The 23,724-nt window shown below is 32.8% G+C and overlaps 2 protein-coding genes and 1 pseudogene across 2 annotated transcripts; 2 read left to right on the top strand and 1 right to left on the bottom strand.

The window, feature by feature from the left end:
• Window positions 1-8,231: 8,231 nt before the first annotated feature.
• On the top strand, window positions 8,232-8,666 carry LOC107879580 (syntaxin-112-like). The gene has a single exon (XM_016726599.2). The coding sequence runs from the start codon at window positions 8,232-8,234 to the stop codon at window positions 8,664-8,666; it is 435 nt and encodes a 144-aa protein (XP_016582085.2).
• A 1,564-nt stretch (window positions 8,667-10,230) lies between these two features.
• Window positions 10,231-16,363, top strand: LOC107840663 (monosaccharide-sensing protein 2). The gene is made up of 6 exons (XM_016684600.2): window positions 10,231-10,568; window positions 10,660-10,754; window positions 10,932-11,498; window positions 13,099-14,030; window positions 15,374-15,558; window positions 15,743-16,363. Exons 2-6 carry the CDS (start codon window positions 10,676-10,678, stop codon window positions 16,179-16,181), a joined length of 2,202 nt encoding a protein of 733 aa, XP_016540086.2. The 5' UTR covers window positions 10,231-10,568; window positions 10,660-10,675; the 3' UTR covers window positions 16,182-16,363.
• Window positions 16,364-16,592: 229 nt separating this feature from the next.
• Window positions 16,593-18,782, bottom strand: LOC107879581 (annotated as a pseudogene).
• Between the last annotated feature and the right edge of the window lie 4,942 nt (window positions 18,783-23,724).

Raw genomic sequence — 23,724 nt, 5'->3', positions numbered from 1 at the left:
TTCAATTTTTATAACCCGTAACTTAAATTGTGATTTCTTACTCTGTTAATTATAATAAAAAATATATTTGTCCATGTGAATCTCCTCAAAATCCTAATCGAAATACTAATCAGAAACTAATATGAAACATTAATCAAAAAAATTAATTTCATATTTTTAACACACACACAAAAAAAAAAGAACTAAGTAAAGAGGAAAGGAGATAGGACAGTTAGGTGGGGGTGGGGTGAGGTGGGAGGTTTCTACGTGGGGTGGGGTTAACATGAACAGGTGTAAGTTTTAATAATTTATTACAACTTACAAACACTGTTTAGAGTTTGTAATAAATTCTTACGCTTTACAAACAGTGTTTGTAAAACGCAATAAATTATTACAAACTCCATGATTTGACATAAAAATTAATGTGATAGCACACTGTTTTTTTGTTTTTTATTTTTTGTGAAAAACTCAATAAATTATTACATCTTACAAATCGTGTTTACTATTTATTTTCGTCAGTTGATCGTTAAGAAAAAAGTGAGAAACGTAATAATTTATTACGTTTCGTCTATTTTGGTAACTTATTAAATATGTGACCTATTTTAATCACTTTTTTTTTATTTTGTGGCTTATTTTGGTTCCGAGTTCTAAATTCCACAAGAATCAAATTGCTAGCAACCGATTATGAATAACATATATATCAATCCTTTTGAAAGTAATTACACTCTCTACCACTTTTCTAATTACTTTACTCTCTCCCTATTAATATACATAATATAACCGACATATACATAGCATTCTGTGTATATATTGAGATTTTTGTAATATGTTTAGAGAGTTGGAATTTTTTGTAATATTGAAAATATAAGCTGTGTATTTGTGTAATTTTTAGGAAAAAAAAAATAAACACACAAAATAGAGAGAAAAATACAAACATGGAGAGAGAAACACAAAAATAGTAGAGGAGGAAAACTGTTTTAGGACAAACATGATGACAATTTTGAAATATATGAGAATTACAAGGAATAAATATATAGTCAAACTAAAACGACTTATAAATCAAAAATACAAGGTACTTTTGACTTAAAAAATCAATTTTTAACTTTTTTAAAATTATCAAACACTTAAAAAAAAAAGTAATAATTTAAAAGTTATTTTAACAGACTTTTAAGCGCACAAAGCTTGTTGCAAGAGCAATAGTGAGAGTAACGAAGGAAAGGCATCCTTCCCATTTCTGGCGATTAGTATTTGAATAGGTAAGTTCTCACCAGCCTTGACAAGTGGACAAATAATGGAGCATTTGGAATGTACATAAAAAGAGAATAGCAGTACACGGCAAGTAAGTTACTTCCTTTAATTTTAGTTTGTTTGTCATGTGGCACAGTGACACATGGAGTTTACAGATATGTGTACAAACTTTTTTTTATTTCTCATTTGGTGTCCGATATCTGCATTGGAGTTCGACTAATTTGGATTCGCCCCGAATAGAACCCATTTGGAGGCAGCACTTCCAATAGAGTTTTCTCCATGCCAGGGTCGAAGTTTGGCGTGACGTATAAGAGTAAAAAATAATTAGGGGATAAATGTTAATGCCTCATAATTATTTGTTTGGTTGTACAACTTTGAATAATTTATTCCGAAACTATTAATTAGTATCGAAATAAGTTATCCCTCCCTCTTGATGGTAAAGTAATACCAGCATAAGTTGTCTTTGGATCAAGTAATTAAAATAACAAAAGTCTCGCATAAATTCTTTTTATAATCACTTTTCACCTTTATGGATATTCACAATATTTTTGATACAATTTATAATAACACAATCTTCACTACGCGTTATTTTACATAAATCTTTATTTTTTTATTAAAAAAATTATATAATATAAATATATTTTTTATTTATAAATATATTATACGATAAATTTATTTGACTAATTATTATATTTATTTATATATTTTGATTTCTCTTGAGAATAATAAAAATGTTGACTCCATTGTTGAATTACATATTTAAATTAAATAATTTTTTAATCACTTAAAAATTGATATTGTATATATCAATTAAAATGAATTTTAATATTTTATGGTATATGAGTGATATGTGTTTAAATTAAATGACATAAACAACAAATTTTCTTTTACTTTAACAAACTTAAGCAAGAAGTTTTATTTCAAACTAAATAAGATGTAAGATTTATTTTTGAATACACACGGCATAATCATGAAAATGCACACACACGAAAATTAAGCTAAATAAGATAGAAGTTTTATTTTTAAGGGGGAGTATTTAAAGCTTGAAAAGAAATTATATAATAATTAAAAAAAGCTAAATAAGGTAAAGGGTATATTTGTAATCAATTAATTGATTCTTATAAATTATATCATGCATGTTATTTTGAATACAACAAATTAAACACTATAAGAAATAATCTCAACATAATTAATCCTTATATAACAAGAGACGGAGTCGGGATTTTAGTTGAGGGGGTTCAAAAATTGAAGAAAAGATAGTCGAAAGAGATTCAACATCTAAAATATCTACATAAAAAATCATTACAATCATACATTAATAGTATAATTTTTTGCTGAAGGGTGTTTCATTCGAACCCCCTAATAAAAGGCTAGCTCCGCCCATGAGTATAACTTATTCTAACATAATTCATCCCGGTATAATTTATATTTAAATCAAACGACCCCTAACTCTATTAGTCAACCATGGTAATTACAAGTTACGCAACTTGTAAATTACGAGTCACTTGTAGTTAAGTAACTTGACTTATAATTTTATTTATTTATTTTTTTAAAATTATCAAATAAATTAAGCGGTGACTCTGTTTTCAAAAATTGAGTTTGAATTAAAAAAAATATTTGAATTCGTAAAAAACGCAATAGTCATCTTTTCTCTGTAAAACAAAAATAGCGACTCTTCTGGAGATTTTAACTGGGTTCTAACCAAATATTTGAGTTAATTTCTTTGATTATCCGGGTTTGTAATATTTAAACTGTTTGTTTGCTTATATGTTTAAATTTTCACAAAAGTTTAAATTGTTGCATTAAGTTTAAATTGTTGCATTTCATGGCATACTTTCACATCTCTTTAAAATATATAAATTATTTGCAATTTTGCGATTGTCGAGGGTCCTATGTTCAACTTCAAATGAAGTGTTGGGAATATGTTTATTGGCACATTTGGTGTTTGATGGCTATTTATATTTCCAAACTCAAGTTATCTACTTGGGAACCTAATCCAAGCCCAATCTAAACATCTAGGATATAGCGAAAATCAAAATCATTTTTTAGACATGAGCCTAGGACGACTCAATACCTGCAGGGGTATTGAGCCCATCAGAAAACTTGCCCTGCATCTATTGACCACGAGTCAATTACATATGAATCATACTTATGTGTTGAAGAAATATATATTATTTAATGCAACACACTATCCTTTGGGTAGAGAAAAGACTTATTTAGTTTGCTTCCATGTAAGAATGACTCAACTATATCCTTGCAGAAGATTTAAAATGGTTACCAACCCCGATAACATCCTTAAAGTGTGTTGGTTCTATATGAATGCAAAAGATATAAAGATTGTTAGGACGCAAATCGGGCACCTACCTTTCTTGGGCGCTTGGCATGAAATGGTCCACATACTAACGAATTTTTGGGATGATGACAATATGGTGTTTCGCTTTGGGAAGTTGAATTAAACCCCAATATCGAAGAAGCGGTAACTTGTTATGAGAGTATCGACATGTGCTTCAAAAGCTAACCTTCCATTCATCTTTATTGTTCACTATACTAAAAATAGATGTTTAATAATATTTATCCATTTTGATAAATCAATTGATAATTACTTATTTCTACTCATTTTATCCTTAGTTATTAATTACAGTCGTTATTCAATACATTTCTCAAAGCATTGACTTAAATATCCAGACGGTGATATGGTAAAATTGCCTCTAACATTTACCACTTTAAAATTCATATGTCATGTTAATAGTGGACAACTATCGATGGACCAAGGAAGTAGTTAATTTTTTTAGGGAAAGGGTCAAACTTATCTCTCTACTTTGAAAAATTGGCTAAATATACCTTTCGTCATACTTTGAGTATATCCCGTTACTTTAAAAAAATGGTTAAATATATTTTTTGTCATACTTTGGGGCTAAATATGTCCTTCGTCATACTCTGATGTCAAATTTATCCCGTTACTTTGAAAAATTATCTAAATATACCTTTTGTCATACTTTGGTCCAATATATCCTCAATGCCATACTTTGGGGTCAAATTTATCTTTATTGTTAAGAAACTTTTTACATGTACCATTTCTTTAATAGACAAGCCGAAATCGACGTTAAATGCCTCATTTTAAAAAAAAAAACTCTAATATAACCCGCGCGACCCGACTCGAGCCACAAAGAAGACACAAATAAATACACCCCCTCAGTTTTGTTGATCAATTTTTTTCAACGAGATTAAGCCACTGAATATTTATCAATGCACAGTTCACGAAAAAATTGCATCAATACAAACACAAACAAATATACTCTTCCCTTAGTTCATGGATCCACATCAATGCAGCGTTCGTGAAATGACACTTGACAGTCAAATACAACAGATTAGACGCACATGATATTTCTCTGGATGATCTAGTTAAGAGATCTTTCTATGTGCCAATCGTGACAACTCTTCATTCTTATGTCTTTATACACAATTTGAATCCACAAAGCTTTTTTATCATGTCATTTGCTTAGAAAACTTATCCACTGATTCTAAAATCTAAATGCACACAATATTACACACCAATTTCAGTTGTTTTGTTGAAGAAAGAGTACATGTGAATTTTTTTTAATAACGAAGATAAATATGATCTCAAAATCTGACATTGAGGGTAAATTTGATTCTAAAGTATGACGAAAGATATATTTAGCTATTTGTTCAAAGTAGAGAGATAAATTTGGTCTCAAAGCATGACAAGAAAGATGAATTTGACTGAAAAGTTTGACGAATGATATATTTGATCAATTTTTCAAAGTAGAAAGGTAAATTGATGTTGAAATACTCAAATTGAATTAAGAAATCAAAATTATCTAGGAATTAATATTTGCTAGCTTAATTAATGTCCTTATAAAGTCATTCAACTTTGATATTTACTTCAAAAGTCATCTAATAATATGTATTTTACTTACAAAATCACTTTAATTTTTATTTTTACTTCAAAAGTCACAACTATAAAATATTTTACTTATAAAGTCACTCAATCAATTTAATTATTTTTTCTTTAAATTGGCTACTATGAAATTTGGTTTTCTTATCAAGCTATTAAAGAGAGAGAATTTGTATTCATTGAACATTGCATTTGAAATTTTGAAGAGAAAAATATTTGACTTGAGAAAAATGGGTTTTTGGTGGGAAAATGGGGAGTTGTAAAAAAGGAGTATGGATTTTGAAAGAGAGAATGGTAATATGGGAGTTTATTCCTTCCAGTGATTGGGTGCGACTTGCGATGTTGTGGAGTTACCTATTAGTGCGTTTGTTTTATGTTTTTGTTTTTTAGTACTAATATATATATAAGTCAAAGATATCGATAGACACTCAAACTTGTTATCAAAATTCAGTTAGACATCTCAACTATGGCTTATACCTATCAGGCCCCTAACGTCCCCGAATTTTGATTCAATTGGACATTTTTTTATCAATCAGCAAAAGGCTGAAGTGTGTGTTGCACACACGCGATGCGTGGAAAAATTAATCAATTAAAAAAAATACGTGGCAAAACAAAATTATACATGGAATTGCTGATATTTTCTATTTTTTTATTTAATTATTTATTTAATAATAATTTCTTAATTTTTTTTTTTTTTAAAAAAAGAAAAAAAACACCCCCCCCCCCCCCCCCCCCGTCGTCTTCTTCACCACACCATATCCCCCCCCTCCCCCGCGTCTTCAAGCATCCCTCATCCGCCCAATCGTCGTCTTCTTCACCCCCTCCCCCGGCGTCTTCGCACACACACATAGTCGTCGTCATCATCCCATCCCCCTTCACTGCAAACTTTCATTTTTTTTTGACTGAATTTTTGTTGTTGTTGTTGTTGTTATTTACATGAATTTACATACATTGACTCTTGCTATGAATAATATGTTGAAAATCTAACAATTCAAATGTAGGAAACTTTCATTTCTTCCGGCACACTAATGGCGAAAATGAATAAGATTCACAACAATTTTTTTTTAAATCAAATTCAAAAGTAAAAAAAAGAAGGGAGAAAAAGTAGAAAAAATGGTAGGAGAATTAAGTTTAGGAAAAAAAAAAAGGAATGAAGTAGAAGAATGGTGAAGAAGATGAAATAGGGGTATCGGGGGTGGGGGGGAGAAGGAATTATGTTGGAGGTTTTTTTTTAAAGAATTTATTTTATTAAAAATATGTTGGAGGCTTTTTTTTTTTAATTTAGTTTTATAAAGAAAATAAAAATTGAGGCCCTCAGTGCCACTTGACACTTTTCTATTCTTAACTTAATAAAAAAATTACTCTTCACGCGCCTCTCGAGATTACACAGCACGTGCAATGCCATGTAGGCAAAAAATGTCCAATTGAATTAAAATTCGGGGGGTTTAGGGGTCTGATAGGTACAAGCCATAGTTGAGATTTCTAAGTGAATTTTGGCAACAAGTTTGAGTGCCTATCGATCCATTTGACCTATATATATCTATACTAGTTTATGTGTATATGTATATACGATGATGATGCAAAGGAGAAGCTAGAGATTCACCGGGAAGAGACAGATAGATGCACTAATTAGATGGATGCACAATGAAAGGAACATCAATCATGGTTAAGTTAAGCCCTTCTTTCGTATTTGTCCTTTTTTTCACTGCTACTTACTATTTGTTTGCTTAGGGTGTGTTTGGTATGATGGAAAATAAGTTGGTTTTCTACTTAATTTTTCATGTTTGATTGGTGAGCGAATATTTTATGGTATTTGGTTGGTGAGTAGAAAATATTTTTTAGAAAAATATTTTTTAGTATTTGATTGCTAAGTGAAAAAATATTTTTTAGAAAGTATTACTAACTGTTAACTAGTATATCAGTGCTTCTAGCAATTCAACAATTTGAAAGAACTAATTTAATCATAACAAATAATATCAATATCGAATATTAAAATATTACAATCACTAAATTTAAGCAACTGTTAATTAGCAAATATAGGAGACACTTTTCAATATTTTGTCAGGACAATCTCAAGACACTATAATCAATAGAAATATAACAGAACGACAAGCTTATTCAATCTTGTGAAACAAGCTACATCGATGACAAAATGAAATATGCAATAAGCAAAAGTAACATAGGTAAGTCTTCCTCTATGCATATGAAAATAACAATACATTCAACGAACATTGGAAATGAAAAAAAATTGGGTTTCACTATTTTTTATTTCAAGCAGTGAAAAATTGAAGTAAAGCACAATGAAAAATATTTCGAGTAATGTAAATTTTTGAGAAATATAAATTTTTCGAGTTATGTGAATATGAGTGTTGTTGGGGTGGGAGCATAAGTCACATTTATCATTTTTCGGAAAATGACTTTCCTTGGTCCACGAGGGAAGTTATTTTCCCTCAAATAAAAGAAAATGAGTTATCTTGGAAAATATTTTTTCAATATTTTACTACAACTAAACAAGGAAAAATCATACCAAACACACATTTATACTACTTTAATTTTCCCTTCCAAAAATACCAGTACTACTGCTTTAAATTGATTATAATATAATTGATTCACAAAAAAATAGTGAGTGTATTGAGGCGAAAAACGTTAAGGGGTCATTTGGTAGAGTGTATTAAGAATAATAATGTTGAATAAGGTGTATTAGTAATGCAAGTATTAGTAATATTGATATTAATTATACATACATTATTTTTTACACAGTGTTTAGTTTGATCTATTAAAGATAATATATATTCATATAATTTTTATAAAAGGATTTATTTTTACCAAATTACCCTTTTTTTTAGAAATCTGATGATTTCATTTGCTCTGATATTAATCTGCACAGAGATGGAAAAAGAACTGCCATTTGAGAACTATAAGAGGTTACTTATCATTGTCATCTCCATCGTAAAGTGTAAACCCATCTGAATCATATATTCCAGGTATTCAATGCTCTATCAATAGCCTTACTTATGTAACCCTTCCTTCAACCTTTTTTGTGGAGATAGCTTGTACTAGATCTCCATTTTCATAAACTGAAGTGAAAATGAACGATCTTATGACAAAATCGTTCTCAAGTTACGTCGAATTGAAGAAGCAAGCTCATTTGAATCTTAATACGGAAAGGGATTTGGAGATGGGCCAACTTAACCGCACTGATGAAGACAATTTTTTCAACTTCTTCCCTGAAATCGAGACAGTGAAGGCCAGTGATATTGAAGAGATTACTAATCTTTTGATCGATTTTCAAAATATGAATGAAGAGACAAAAATTACTCATGGTCCCAAAGTTCTTCGTGACCTTAGAGATGAAATGGATTTTGACATGGTCTCTATACTTCACAAAGTCAAGATTGTCAAGGCAAAACTTAAAGCACTTGACAAATCCAACATGGCTAATTGCAAATTATCAGTGGCATATTTTGAAGACACTGTGGTTGATCGGATGAGAGTGAACATGACTAATGGATTAAGGTTGTAATGAAAAATAATTTAAGGTATAATAATGTCATTTAATAAATTAATACATGTGTTGAAAGTCTTACATTACTAATACACAGAAAATAATGTGCATACAATATTGTATATAATTAGTACAGACATTAATTATGCATAATTAAAGAATAATATACTATTACTATACAAAAATTAATGGATGTATTATATTCTATCTATCAAAGGGAAAAAACATCGTTTCCATCCTAAACTATACACAAAAAGTCTAGTTCACACCTAAACTATACTAGTGATCTATTACACACCTAAACTATAAAAAAGTGATACTTTTTACACCCTGTCAGACATTATACCACTTGCACGTAGTGTGGTGTTGTACACGCGCCTGCCATGTCAGCGCCACATCAGCATGATACGAAAAAGATAATAAATTTATTATTTTCATAAATTTTTCTTTTTTTTTAATTTAAATTCTTTTTTTTCTTTTTCAATATCCAGAATTTTCATTGTTGTCCCAAACCTCCATTGTTATGAGGTCAATTTTTTTTTTTCTTCCATATTCAAAACCTTCATTGTTCAATTTTTTTTCTTTTTCTTCACTACCAATCCAAAATTGTGGTGTGTTTCCTCTGCAAATAGCCTACTGGACTACTAATGCAACTCTAAACTCCTCTTTTACCTTTTATACAGTCCACCAATCCATATCAACTTCGGGTTATTAAAACTCTTAAGTCCAGAAACCATGTTTAATTTTTTTTTTTTCTTGAATTGAGTTTTGGGAAGTTTCAACATATTCATACTTTTGGGAAATTGAAGGAAAACTTGTTTTGCCTGGAACTAAGAATTATGAGGATGTTCCATTAATTAAAGATTTTCTTCTGCTGAGTTTGGAACTATTTGAAGAAACATGTTGTGTCCTTTGTTGAAAAAATCAGTTGCAAACTTTTCAATTCATCTAAAGTGATTGAAAGTTTGTATCTTGATTTAATGGAGAAAGAATTCGATGAGAAGAAAGCATAGGCTATAGATCCATTTAGTCTGCTGATGCTAACGGAGATAATAAAAGGCTCCGACAAATACCACGAGTCATTGGATTTCGACGAACCCGTTTAAGCTTAGTTCGAAATTAGTGATTTAGAATAAATCTATAAAAAATATTAAAAATTTAAAATTTGTTAGCTAAAACAATAATGGTGACGGATTAGATGACTAATCAATGGTATTGTGAGAAAAAATGGTGGTTATAGGTGAAATTGACATTGATTTGATTGGGTGGGCGGATCGGGGTGTGAAAAAATCCCATTATTTGGGGGTGGGATTGGAGTTTAGGGATGGTGAGTGATGAAGAAGATGTGTTGGTTGGGTTGGGGTTGAAGTTTAGGGGGTGGGGTGATGAAGAAAATGTTTGGGGTGGAGGTGATGAAGAAGATGTTTGGGGGTGGGGGAGGGAAATTTTTAATTATTTTTTTATTTAGACGCGCCTTTTTTAATTTAAATAGTTATGTTTTTTTTCACGTCAGATTCAGGGGTAAAAAATTTCACTTTTAAAAAGTTTAAATATGTATTAGATCACTCAAATAATTTAATTTAGGTGCGTCTTAAACTTTTCGATCTATCAGACAAGTATAATGTGAAAATTGGGGAGGACAGCGAATGGATGGGCGCTGCAGACTATGCTTACGTGCTGGCAGGTGTCGCACTACAAACGCTATCCATTACTATAATATTACTCCTACTAATTTCTTTTCCATTCCTTTCCTTCCCTAATTCCCAAACCCAAACCTAAAACTCTGTTTGTTTGTTCACATTGATTAATTAATTCGATCGTATATCATCATGTCATTTTGCTTGATCGGAAGCTTCTAATTCTTCTCCACCTGCTCGCTCTCTCCCATGAAATTGGATCCAACTTGAGTACATTTTTAAGGTAAATAGATTGAATTTCTCTGTGATGCTGACATAGTTTTCTTTTTGTTTTCCTCTTTCAATAATCATTAACAATCACTTCTCTTTGGTAGTATTTATTTGAAGGATATGAGTGGAGCTGTGCTTGTAGCAGTTGCTGCTGCCATTGGCAGCTTTCTGCAAGGATGGGACAATGCCACTGTAGCTGGTAATCCTCTGATTTTGTTTTTCAGTTACTTGTCAAATGGAGTACTACTTACTTCATCTTTCCTCTTCAAAATCTTGCGTGTATCATGTGTTGTCCAGATTTCAACAAGGTTATTTATCCATTGATATCTTTCAATTGGTTATGATTCTCTACTCATTTTTTGTTTCAAAAGTACAGGGTCCATCCAATACATTAAAAAGGAATTTAATCTGGACACACAACCTACGATGGAAGGACTTATAGTTGCCATGTCACTTATTGGATCTATCTTGGTTACAACTTGCGCTGGTGCAATAGCTGACTGGTTTGGTCGTCGTCCCTTGCTCATAACTTCTTCCCTTCTTTATTTTCTTAGTGGCCTTATAATGCTCTGGTCTCCAAATATCTACGTTCTACTTTTGGCAAGACTGTTGGATGGGATTGGAGTTGGTTTGGCAGTTACTCTTGTCCCTATATATATATCTGAAACAGCGCCACCTGAGATAAGGGGTTTATTGAACACTCTACCTCAGTTCACTGGCTGTGTTGGCATGTTCTTTTCATACTGCATGGTTTTTGCCATGTCCTTGAAGACTTCTCCCACTTGGAGGCTGATGCTTGGTGTACTTTCTATCCCCTCCATTCTGTATTTTTTATTGACAATATTTTACTTACCCGAGTCCCCCAGATGGCTTGTCAGTAAAGGGCGAATGTTAGATGCTAAGCAGGTCTTGCAGAGGCTCCGTGGACAAGAAGATGTCTCTGGTGAGCTCATGGATTGGTATTTGATTTTATTTGTGTGATCAAATTTGCAAAATATAGTGCAACCTAAAACAAATGCATCCCCCTAAAGAAATGAGGATGACTCAGAGTTTAGAGCCTGTTTGGATTGACAAAAATAAGCCAAAAGTCATTAGTTAGGATTTCTGGCTTATACTCCTTAAACTGTAAGCCCACCCAAACAGGCTCTTAGATGGATTTTCATAAGCAATTCGGCATATTTCCTACAGTCAAATTATCCCCCAAGTAGGTTGCATCTCGACAGGTTCACTAAATTGATTGTTTTTTTTTTTCCCTCATAAACTTAAGCCATTGAAGATTGAGTAATACAGCTAGTGCATTATATACGAAAATGTCTAGAAAGTTAGTTCATGTATGGGATATATCAGGTAAACAACACTACCACAAAAGAAAATAAAAACTAAAAACATGGGCAGATGGATTTTTTCAGAAAAGCAAAATTTTCTTGTTATTGTAGGGTGGCTAGTTTGTAACAGGAATTTCAAATTTAGGACACATAAATAATAGAAGGCGATCTTAGTCATTGAATATATATTTTTGAATTTTTTCCTTAGTCAGTGAATATTGACTTGATTGTTAATTTCTGTATAATTCATAATATTACTTTGCTGCTGCTTCCTCTGGGTTTTAATGTAATTGGTAGTTAAGTAATTTGAGAAGTGGATGATTTATCAATCTTCAAATTTGAAACTTTTCGCGATCATCAATCCTAGAGAAAGATTTACACTTTTGAAACATCAAATTTTGAACTTGAAGTATGACATCTTGCTTTCTGTAGTAGTCAATGCAGTCTTTTTGCAACTACTAAATGTTTTATTTAGTATTAATGTGGTAAACATGCTGTTAAATCTCAATTGAAATGTTACATTAGTTGGCAAAAGAGGAGTATAGGGTACTGCATCTTTTTATCAGTATGCTCCCTAAATGTTCTCCTATTTCTTGAATAGTTCGTTCTTGGCAAAATAAATGATAAGAGTTTCAGACGTATGGAATAGCAAGACGCTCTTTTGGCTATGTTGAGTTTTGATACATTATACAGTACGATTGATAAGGCATGGAATATTGGGTAGTTCTGATTTTCTATGACAAAGATGTTGTCAAGGTCTTTCCTGACTTCATAAATTGATCTTATTAATGGTAATAAATAATAATTGTTGAATTGCATGATCATCTCATATTAAAGTTTAAGTTGTTAGATAAAAGTATAATTTTGTTTTCTTAGCTGCGGCTTTACCAGGCCCACTTGTCTTTTACCTGGCCAATCACGTGAACTATACTACCTCACTTGGTTCAGTATTTATTTAGGCATATAGCCGGAACAGTAAAATTTGGTGATTGCACTTGCTTGGTTCTGTAGAGGTGGAAAAAGTCCTGGAGTTTTCCATGTAAGATACATTAGACATCTTGCCTTCTGCACTTAGAGTATCTGTAAACTTTTCATGTTTCTGCATTTGGCTTTAGTGCTGGTCGGCTCCTTTAGTTTATCAGTGATCATCGGTTTTCTATGAAAATGGCAAGGTTACCATCTGCCATGTATTAATAATGATGCAACTTCTATTTACAGGGGAAATGGCTTTGCTAGTTGAGGGTCTTGAAGTTGGTGGTGAAACATCAGTGGAGGAGTACATTATTGGCCCAGCAAATGAACTTGTGGAGGACCAGGAATCAAGTGCTCAAAAAGATCAAATTAGGTTATATGGGCCTGAACATGGACATTCTTTGGTTGCTCGCCCTGTCACTGAGCAAAGTGTACTTGGTATTGCATCTCGCCAAGGAAGCACATTTGCCCATAATGTTCCCCTCATGGACCCCGTTGTTGCTCTGTTTGGCAGTGTTAATGAGAAGCTTCCGGATACAGGAAGCAAGGGAAGCATGCTCTTTCCACATCTGGGCAGCATGTTTAGTGTTGCTGGAAATCAAACAAAAAATGAAGATTGGGATGAAGAAAACGTTGCCATTGAGGGCGACGATTATGCATCTGAGGCTGCAGCTGAAGAATCTGATGACAATTTGCAGAGCCCACTTATATCACGTCAGACAACAAGCTTGGAAAAGGACATAGTTCCGCCTCCATCCCGTGGAATTATTTTTAGCACGATGCAGGGTAATGACGGTGAACCAGTTGGCAGTGCTGACATTGGTGGTGGATGGCAGCTTGCATGGAAATGGACAGAGAGAGAAGGTGATGATGAAAAGGAGGAGGGAGGTTTTAAAAGAATCTATTTGCATGAGAGTGGAGCTCAGGGAACTCATAGGGGATCTTTAGTTTCTCTTACCGGGGGTGATATGCCTGCTGGTGGTGAATTTGGTCGAGCTGCTGCTTTGGTGAGTCAACCTGCTTTATATTCAAAAGATTTGATGGATCAACATCCCGTTGGACCAGCTATGATTCATCCATCTGAAGCATCTGGAAAAGGGCCTAGTTGGAGAGATTTGTTTGAACCAGGAGTCAAGCATGCATTGATTGTTGGTGTGGGTATGCAAATACTTCAGCAGGTAATTGCTAATATTACTAGAAAATAATGTAACTTCTGTCTTTCATCCTTACACTTCCGTGACGGTCTTTCTCTTTTGCAGGTTGGTTATGTTCCCTCCTTAAATATGGACTTGAAATCAGTAGCTTTCTTGCTATATTTTAGAAACTTTTTGACTGTCCATTTGGCGCAGTTACTGTCTTAACAGTGATTCCGGAGATCTTATGCAGCTAAGAGTCAACTGGGAAGCATATTTATTTCTTCAAGAAGTGTAGTACATAAATTCTTTTCCGACCTTGTTATTTGGATCAGTCTTCCCACCTTTGACCTAACTTTCTGTTGATAGTTTAGAAATTTGGGAAAATTGCTCTGCAGAATCATAAGAGGTTAGACTCTTCGTCTTGAATTGAATCTTAATCAAGGGATGACATGGATAAGTTGTGATCGGTCATGACATAGTTTGAGTATTTTTTATAGATCATGGGAACCGGCAGAAATAAAATAACTTGATAACTAATAGGACGATGTATGTTCAGCTTCCACAGAGATGGATATTGGTGAGAATCCAGTCAATGAAAAAGTGATGTTCAATGCGTCGGTTTTTGTTTTGTAAGGTTGCATGAACGAAATATAATAGAGTGACTCGTTGGTTACGTTAGTTTACATATTCAATTAATTGAATAACACGGGGATATTTTTCTTTTCCTTTTTCGATGTTTGTATAAGAATTGGCGTAGAGATTTCAGGCAGGCATGGTATATTCATTTGCTGAAGAGATGGAGGATCTCTATGTTTCCTGCTGGTTGTTGATATATGAAATATTTGCAAGTGCTGCTCGTAGTGCTAGACCATTTTCCTTTATGCCCCGGATTTGAATATTTCTTTTATACCGGGTGCTCAAGATCGTAACATAATTTAGCCTCCAATTAAATACCGAAACAGCACTATTTTTGTATAATAATTGACAGAGAAATTTCGGCAGACATGGTATATTCATTTGCTGAAAAGAGGGAGTATCCCAATACTTCATGCTGGTCGCTGATATGTGAAATATTTGCAAGTGCTGCTCGTACTGCTAGACCATTGTTCTTTTGTGGCTTCAGATTTTAATATTTCTTTCATGCCGGGTGGTCAAGATTATAACTTAATTTAACCTCCAAATAAATACCGAAACATCACTAATTTAAAGATATTCCTACCTCTGATATCTTCCTGATTTTTCTTTTCATTTCTCGATTCCCCATCCTTGCACAGGAATGCTAGTGTCAGCTTGGTTAATAGGACAAAATATGGTGATCTATGCTGTTTTAGAACACTGTCTGCTTTTCGTTGAAGTATTCTTACGTGGAGCTGTTGTTCATGCAGTTCTCAGGAAATGGAGTTATGTACTACACTCCGCAAATACTTGAGAAAGCAGGTGCGGGAGTTCTTTTGTCAAACATTGGCATCAGTTCTGCTTCTGCATCTCTGCTGATAAGTGCAATCACATATTTCTTAATGCTCCCTTCAATAGCTGTTGCCATGAGGCTTATGGATATCTCTGGCAGGAGGTAACTTCCTTTTGAGTTACTACTAAAGTGAATATGATGTTTTTCATACGATGCTTCTTTACTAACCTCCCGCTTTCCACATTGTCCTGACAAAGCAAATGTGGAAAGTGCAGTTATATGGATGCCTATTGTCCTTACATTTCAGTTATAATTGCTCCCCTTTCTGTGTATTGTTGTATTGCAGGAGTCTGCTGCTAGGCACAATTCCAATCTTAATAATAGCTCTCATTGTTTTTGTCATTGGAAGTCTAGTGACTATGGCGACTGTTGCGAAGGCTGCTATATCAACAGTTTGTGTTGTTTTATACTTTTGCTCATTTGTAATGGGGCTCGGGCCCATTCCCAACATACTCTGTTCAGAGATATTTCCAACTCGGGTCCGAGGTATATGCATTGCCATATGTGCCCTAGTATACTGGATCGGGGCTATTATTGTTACCTACACGGTACCTGTGATGCTGTCTTCTATTGGCCTTGCTGGTGTATTTGGTATATATGCTATCGTCTGCGTTATATCATGGATATTTGTTTTCTTGAAAGTGCCTGAAACCAAGGGGATGCCTCTTGAAGTGATTTCGGAGTTCTTTGCTCTTGGTGCAAAGCAGGCTGCTGCTAACAACTGATGTGATCTCGTTAGACCACATGTTGCCTTGCTAGTGCCTTGAATTAACTTTGTTTTGAGAAGGTTCCCTTGTATGATAAAAGTAGTGTTTGCTGTTCAGTTTTATGAGTTGTGTATACCAGTACAAGATATTTGTACGAGTCAAGACTTGTATCCTGTCAATTATAACTGCAACTTCCCACATTTGCTTTGTCCTGTTATCCATGGTTTGGCTCGATTTTTGGCCAGTCGATTAGTATTCAACCATTCATGCTTGCAAAAAGTTCAATTTGATTAAGTTTCAAAGCTATATTAGATTAGATTACTTTAATTTCTTTGAATTAAAATTTAAATATTTGAAAACTATATGAAAAGTACTACCGGGGAGCAAATTAAAAGGAATGGAGGGGGAGTATTGTGTTAAAGATACAAGTTAGTGGGTAATTCATGAAACACTCGAATGCTCTCTACGCAATCTCTCTCTGGTTACACAATAAAAGAAATTGAAATGTACAAGATTGGAAATGAGAAGGGTTGTTGTTTTGCAAAATGATCATTGGTTTCCATTTCCCTATTTGCAGATATCTCTGCCTTCTCATCCACAAAAGATAAGAATTTCTTAAGCCACAGCGAACGTGATATTCTAGTTTTACTAGTACTACAAGTAGAAAATGTCGTCTGAACTGGTGCAGCATGGAGCAGAAATATACAAGCAGAGCAAAACAGCCAGCAACTCCGCAAATGAGGAATAAACCCCAAAAGCTCTTCAACTGAAGCTGCTCTGAATCTGCGTTCTCTAGCTCTCCCTTCTCCCTCGACATGTCAATGGCTAAGGGGGAGTCTCTCCGAAATGCCTATAAATATAATTGGATCAAGCTATCAGCTCTTATGTTAATACACTAGTACAACTAGCTTTCTTTCAATATTATATGAGTAAGGAAATACTTACAAATCCCCACCCACTTTTGGTGAACTCTGGGCCAACTTTTTGGAACTACAGCAGCAACTCTTCCTTGTTCAAGGGCATCAGCATATTCCTCTGGTGATCCAAGAGGACCAAGCCTAGACTTTGCAATGTTAACTTCTTCAAACAAGTAGTTCTCAACAAAAGAGCCTACCTGGTACCCAATTGCCTCGTTGCTTGTTACCAATGATTCAATCCCTTGTATAGATGACGAGAGCTGTTGAACTGTTAGAAACGATGTCAAGCTTGCTGTATAGCTCGACGTAATTATCAAGATCACGAATAACCATATAAGCAGTACAATTCGACCCAGTGTGCTCACTGTGTTTTCTCCTGAAAGGTTTTTTTTTTTTTTTTTTTTTTTTTTTATGACTCATCCATTATGCCAAAGTTAGCAATATAAATAAATACAGTTATTATCTGAAACTAGCTGCTTACTTGGGGCTCCAAAAATAGTTGAGAAACTAAACCTGCAAACGGAACATGGGATACAAGGAGATCGATGAGTTTAAATACCAAAGAGCAACATGCATATTATGAGGTTGGAACATCAAGGAAATGCAAGATTTCAAATCCAAACAGCGGTGTCCGTAGCTTTTTGCATAGGATCCGGGTACTTAAATAATAGTACTCCATTAACTACCCACTAAGTACTTATTAGAAGACTAACAGGAAGGCAGCCAGTTAACTCACCATAGAATTGTGACCACCTGCTTCTTGGGTGGGCCGTGAAATTCATCATTAAATTTGTGCTCTAGTATCCACACTACGGTTCCCACAATAAGGCAAAATGCGGCTATGACTCCCCACGCCAGAGGAGTAAATGGCCGCAGGAAAGCCCAAGCAATCGATCTTATCTTCTTCACAAGTACCACTAATACTAGCCCTGAATCTATGTATGGTTGACTAAAATCTGAAATCTTTGTGCGGTTTGTTACAATTGCAATGTCACCCACTGCAGCATCAAATACCTATCATGGAATTTTTTTGTAAAAAAAAACAGTGTTACAGTTGACTGTTAAAAAATACATAAGCTGGTAGCGTGAATATACTTGCAATGCGCTGTGATCATGTTTGCTAACTGACTGTAGCTTGGGTTTTTGTGTCCATCGCCAAACATGATGAATTTATGTGGCACGGGGTATGGAAGACACTTTAAGGCTGCAAGGAAGACATCTATGCAGTACCCGTGGACCACTCCGCTACCTTCTTCTTCTGAAACAAAAGCTCTGTAGCTCACTCTCCTTGGGAGTCCAATCCTTAACGGCCTACCATTTTCTGGAAATACCCATCCACGCGGTCTTTTTGTAGTTTTCCCTGGCCATATAACCTGATCCAACCGTTGAGTAGAACTTGACCTGTTTGCCGGTTTGGCATAAAGAGACTCCAGAGGCACAACGGATAACCCAGAGTAGTTGCACCAGTATCCTATTTGCCTCAACAAACCTTTGCCAACTACATTGAGAACATCAAATGAGATATATACCTGCAATGATCCCTAGGAATCCGCTGTAGTTTGAATCGTGGATTAGAATTGACGTCACGAACAGCAGCTTCCATGGCGAGCGATTCGTGCGAAAAGATGGCTCCAATTTTCACCTCATCATCAGCTTCAATAATAAAGCAGAGGAATGGAAGCATTAACCACTTTAAATTCATAGCCGTATATCAATAACCAGCAAAAGGATAATGAATTATAACTTGGAAACAGACAGGACAAGAACTTTTGGAGCAGCAGAAGAAGAAGAGATGGATGGATACTGTAGTTCTAAGTTAATTAATTAATTAGGGGGATTAAAAACATAAAAATAATCCAAAAGGCGTGGACGGTGAGAATACTTGAGTATAGAGCAACTTAAGGATATTCTATTCTATATAAGCTCCTCAATTCACTTCACTATTTCCCGCCCATAAAACATAATAAAACTATATCATAAAAAAGACAATAAATACATAAATATCTCCGACATTTTCAAAAAAATACCTAAACTTTGAATTCGACCTATTATTCATACACCATTTTAGTCTCAAATTTCACTTTTTTTTATCAATTAAAAGCTGTCACGTGAAAATAATATATATATATATATATTCAAAAGTCAATATTTATTTATTTTTTAAAATTATTTCATAAACCCATCCATCCACCGTTGTCTTCTTCTCCAACTTCTTCTTCATCATCATAACTCAACAACAACAACAACATCATCAATTAAAGCAACAACAACATCATCATCGCCATAATTTTAAAAAGGAAAGATGATGTACAATCTCCATTTTAATGGAGGGAACTGGATGGAGATGGGGAGGGAGATGTTGGATGTGGTGGGGTTGGGGGTTGGGGTGGGATCATAAATAAAATAAAAATGGAGCTTAAAGCTCCATTAAAATGGAGATTGTATAGGAGCTCCATTTTACCGGAGGGAACTGAATGCGGGGGAGGTTGCTGGATGGGGTGGGATGATAAATTAAATTAAAAAAAATTATTAAAAAAATAAAATAAAATATGAAATTAAATATATTTAACACGTGGCAGTACTTGATTGGTGTGTGTGTTTACTTACTTTATTGTGACTGAGATTCAGCAAAAAATGATGTATTTATAATAGATTAAGTAAGAATCGTGAAATAATAGGTCGAATTCAAAGTATAGTTATCTACATCAGAGGTATATATGTATTTACTCCCAAAAAAAAAACAATCAATCATTCTCCCCCACTTTAGTCAAAACGTAACAACTAAGGATTCTAGATTTTGTGCAGTACGTACCACATATTTGTCATTATTAAAAGAGAAAATTATTTTTCCTCCCTAATTTTACTTTATAAATCAAATTCCTCCTTCAATTTTGAACAATAACTATACTTCCTTTTTTTATTCTAATTAAATTTTTAAATACTTATTATACTCTTTCATCATCAACTTTCTTTGACTTCTTTGAAATTATCATATATTTTTTTTTTAAATTCATGTAACAATTTTTTCTTAAAAACATGAATATTATCTTCTTGATAAAAAAAATGAGAAGTACTAATAAAGTATATAAGCTAATAATAATCTATAATGAAGTAAATTAGCATAATAAGGAAGTTAGTTTTATTAATAATAATCAAAATCTAACATTTATTTTACAAGTAAAAATAATAAGTAATTATTAACTTTATAAATATATTTCAATGTAGGAAATACAAAATAAAGAATAAAAATAAGGTCAAATTTTAAAGATTATATTTATTTAGATAAATTATAATTTATGTAATACTCTATTAAATGACAATCACAACTCATTTATTTATATAGACAATAGATAATATCGTTTCTTGTTACATGACTCTCATATTGAAAACAGGTGTTTAATTTACTTGTTCAATTTATGAAATTAAGAGAATTGTACTTTATTTTTTTTCTATCCTTAGTATTAAATAACTACATAATATAGTAATATAGATAAATTTAAAGTTTCTGAGTATCATTAATAAGGTTAATTTTCAGTAAACTACACCTCTAATAAAATTTTCTTAAGAGTTGTGTCATGTCAACAAAAGTAGGGGCGGACCTACATATGTTTTTGGTAAGGGTGTACGAACCAAACCGTCAAGTCAAACCGAACCGACGAACCAAACTAAACCGAGAAAAAAACCCGACGTATGGTTTAATTTGATTGGTTTGGCGTTAGAAAAAAAAAAACCATTCTTGATTTGGTTTGGTTTAACCAAAAAAAAGTCAAACCGAACCCGAATCAAACCGACATAATATATATATATATATATATATATATATATTCAAACTTTTTTATACATAAAATATTAATTATAATCTACTTTTAAAATATTTTTTCAACTAGTTTTAGTAATTTTCAATAATTTGAAAGTAGATGTAGATATATATTTAGATCTGGGCCTTTAAGTTGTAATATTTGTCCATTAACTGCTAATTAAATGATCGAAAACCCAATATAAACTTAAAACCTAAACTTTTCACTCTTCATCTCACTTTTTAGTTTCAAAAGAGTTTTTCGCTCCTTATTTTTTCATAATTATGGTTTTTCATTAGCACATGAGTGAAAACATATTTGATCTAGTTTTCGATCACAAGATAATTGTAAAAACTAAAGATTATAAAAAAATGAAAAAAAAAACTCCGAAAAAACCAACTAAAACCTAAATCGAAAAAAATAATTTTATGTTGGTTTGATTTGATTTATAGTTTTAATAAACCGACATGATTTATTTATTTATTTTTAATAAAAATCGAACCAACCCGACCTATGTATGCCCCTAGTTTTTGCGTGTGCTCCGGCACCCAGTAAACTCGACGCGGAATAGGTATAATTACATAAAAAAACATATGAAAATAGGTATAAAACATATAAATGCACCCACTAAAATAAAATTTGGTTGGGTGCACTGGCATTTAAGTTGATCTTAAGCTTCTCCACTAAAGGGACGTCCCAGGTTCGAACCTTGTTGAGGTGATTTATTATTATTTTTCAACTTTTTAATTTTTTAAGCACCTACAATCCTTAAATTCTGGGTCCGCCACTGAACAAAAGTTAAATAATATGAAACGAATGTAGTAAGATATTGGTGAAATACAAATATATACGCACATGCATGTATGCACATATATACACCCTTAGGGGGACTTGATTGGGAACAAGTTATTTCGGGAATAGTTATCCCAAAATAAATTGTATTAGCATGTATATGTGATAACTTATTCCATTAATATGGTATAAATAGTGAGATAAATAATTTCGAGACTAACTAATGCCTCTAACTAAATAATCATGAATTTTTATCGCCAAATTATTATAATTATAATTATACCTCATACCGAACGACTCTTTAATACATATAATATTAAAATAATGATCTTAAAAAATGACATTAGATTTTGTGACAAATTTATAAAAAGTATTATTTTATTTTTAATATTAATAAAATTAAATAAAATGTTATAAATATTTAGGCTAAAAACTATTATATATATAATATAATAAAATATAATATAATATTTGAATGTTTGAACTAATATACGTTCATAATAAGTCCGGGTTTTATATGATTCACCAGTGAAATAAACTTTGGCAGTGAGATAATTTCTGAGTATTCACCATGCATCTTCAGTATTTTCTTGACCAGGAATATGTTGATTTTCAATATATAATATAAGTTCTTTAGCATTCAATTTTTCATATGCAGGTTATTTTCAGAATTTTCTTGAACTATAGATGCAAAAGAATCTGCAATTTTTTATTGATCCGATATATAGGATTGCATTTGTTTATATAACGGATGGTCTTCAAGAATATCTTTCAAATGTACTGAAGAACCAATATTCAGAGTTTTTGATAATGATGATTCATCTTGAAGAATTTTTGAATTAATTAAAGTCCTATTTCTTTGTTGCAATATAGGAAAATTAGAACTTGCAGAGCTATATGCAAAATTTCTTCGATCAAAATATAAAGGGTTTGTTCTTCCTCCTTGATATGAGGAGTTTTGACTTCTTCCACCCCTTCCTCTTCCTTTGGCTATTTGCCAAGTAGGATCCATTCTGCATCAGAAATAAAGTCGAGTCTGTCAAATTCCTTCCATTCACCCACATACCAGTCCAAATATTCAGATATATCTTCATAGAGTGTATGTTTTGTAATGAAACTAGTAATGACTTTTCGTAGAATAAGCATATGCATGTCAGCATTCAGGGGGGTTGCTTTTATGAAAGCGATTAAAAATTTGTGAGAGAAGAAATGAAGGAAGAGCTTCATTATTGAATTTTTTGGATGATCCTACAAAGATTATTCACTTAAATCAATATCAAACTAATAGATATTATCGACAACGAATTCATCGTGAGTAGAGATAAACTCTTCTTCAATTATTTTACGAATCAAAGTTTCTAATATAAGATAATGAAGATCTTCATTTAAAGGAAGACATTTAATAATAGAGATGACTACCTTGTCAGAGAGATAGTAAGTATAAAAATTCATTGATCTTTTAAATACTCTCTAGAGAGAAAATCTGGCAAAGAATTTCCACTTCCCTTTTTATACTGAATTTCAAAATCAAAACGGGCTAATTGAGTCTGCCATCTGGCAAAGATTAGTTTAGAAGTATCATGTTTGAAGTCTTTGTCAAACATATATTTAAAGGATTGAGCATCAGTTCTGACTATGAATTTCTGGTCATACAAATCATCTTGAAATTTTAAAACATATTTTACAATAGTTAACATTTCATGAGCTACTGTGACATATTTTTTCTGGCTTTCGGTCCATTTACCAGAATAAAATCTAATCAAACATTCTGTTTTTGTATGGGGATTAACATGTTTAAGTATTCCGCCATACCCAATATTCGAAGCATCGATTTCAACAATTTTTAACCAATTAGGGTTTGCAAGAGTTGTACAAGGAAGAGATTGAACTCATTTTTTAATTAATTTTACCAAATCAGTGTGTACTTGAGTTCGAGGCATTTTGTAATCCATTTTTAGTCTATCATACAGAGGAACTAAATATCAAGACAGATTTTTATAAAAAGGAGAAATATAATTAAGACTACCAAGGAATCTTTGCAGCTGTTTTTTATCA

Source organism: Capsicum annuum, chromosome 8, assembly GCF_002878395.1.
Source record: "Capsicum annuum cultivar UCD-10X-F1 chromosome 8, UCD10Xv1.1, whole genome shotgun sequence".
NCBI classification, from domain to species: domain Eukaryota; kingdom Viridiplantae; phylum Streptophyta; class Magnoliopsida; order Solanales; family Solanaceae; genus Capsicum; species Capsicum annuum.
Note: the sequence above shows the minus strand (reverse complement) of the source record. Positions and strands in the feature narration are given on the sequence as shown.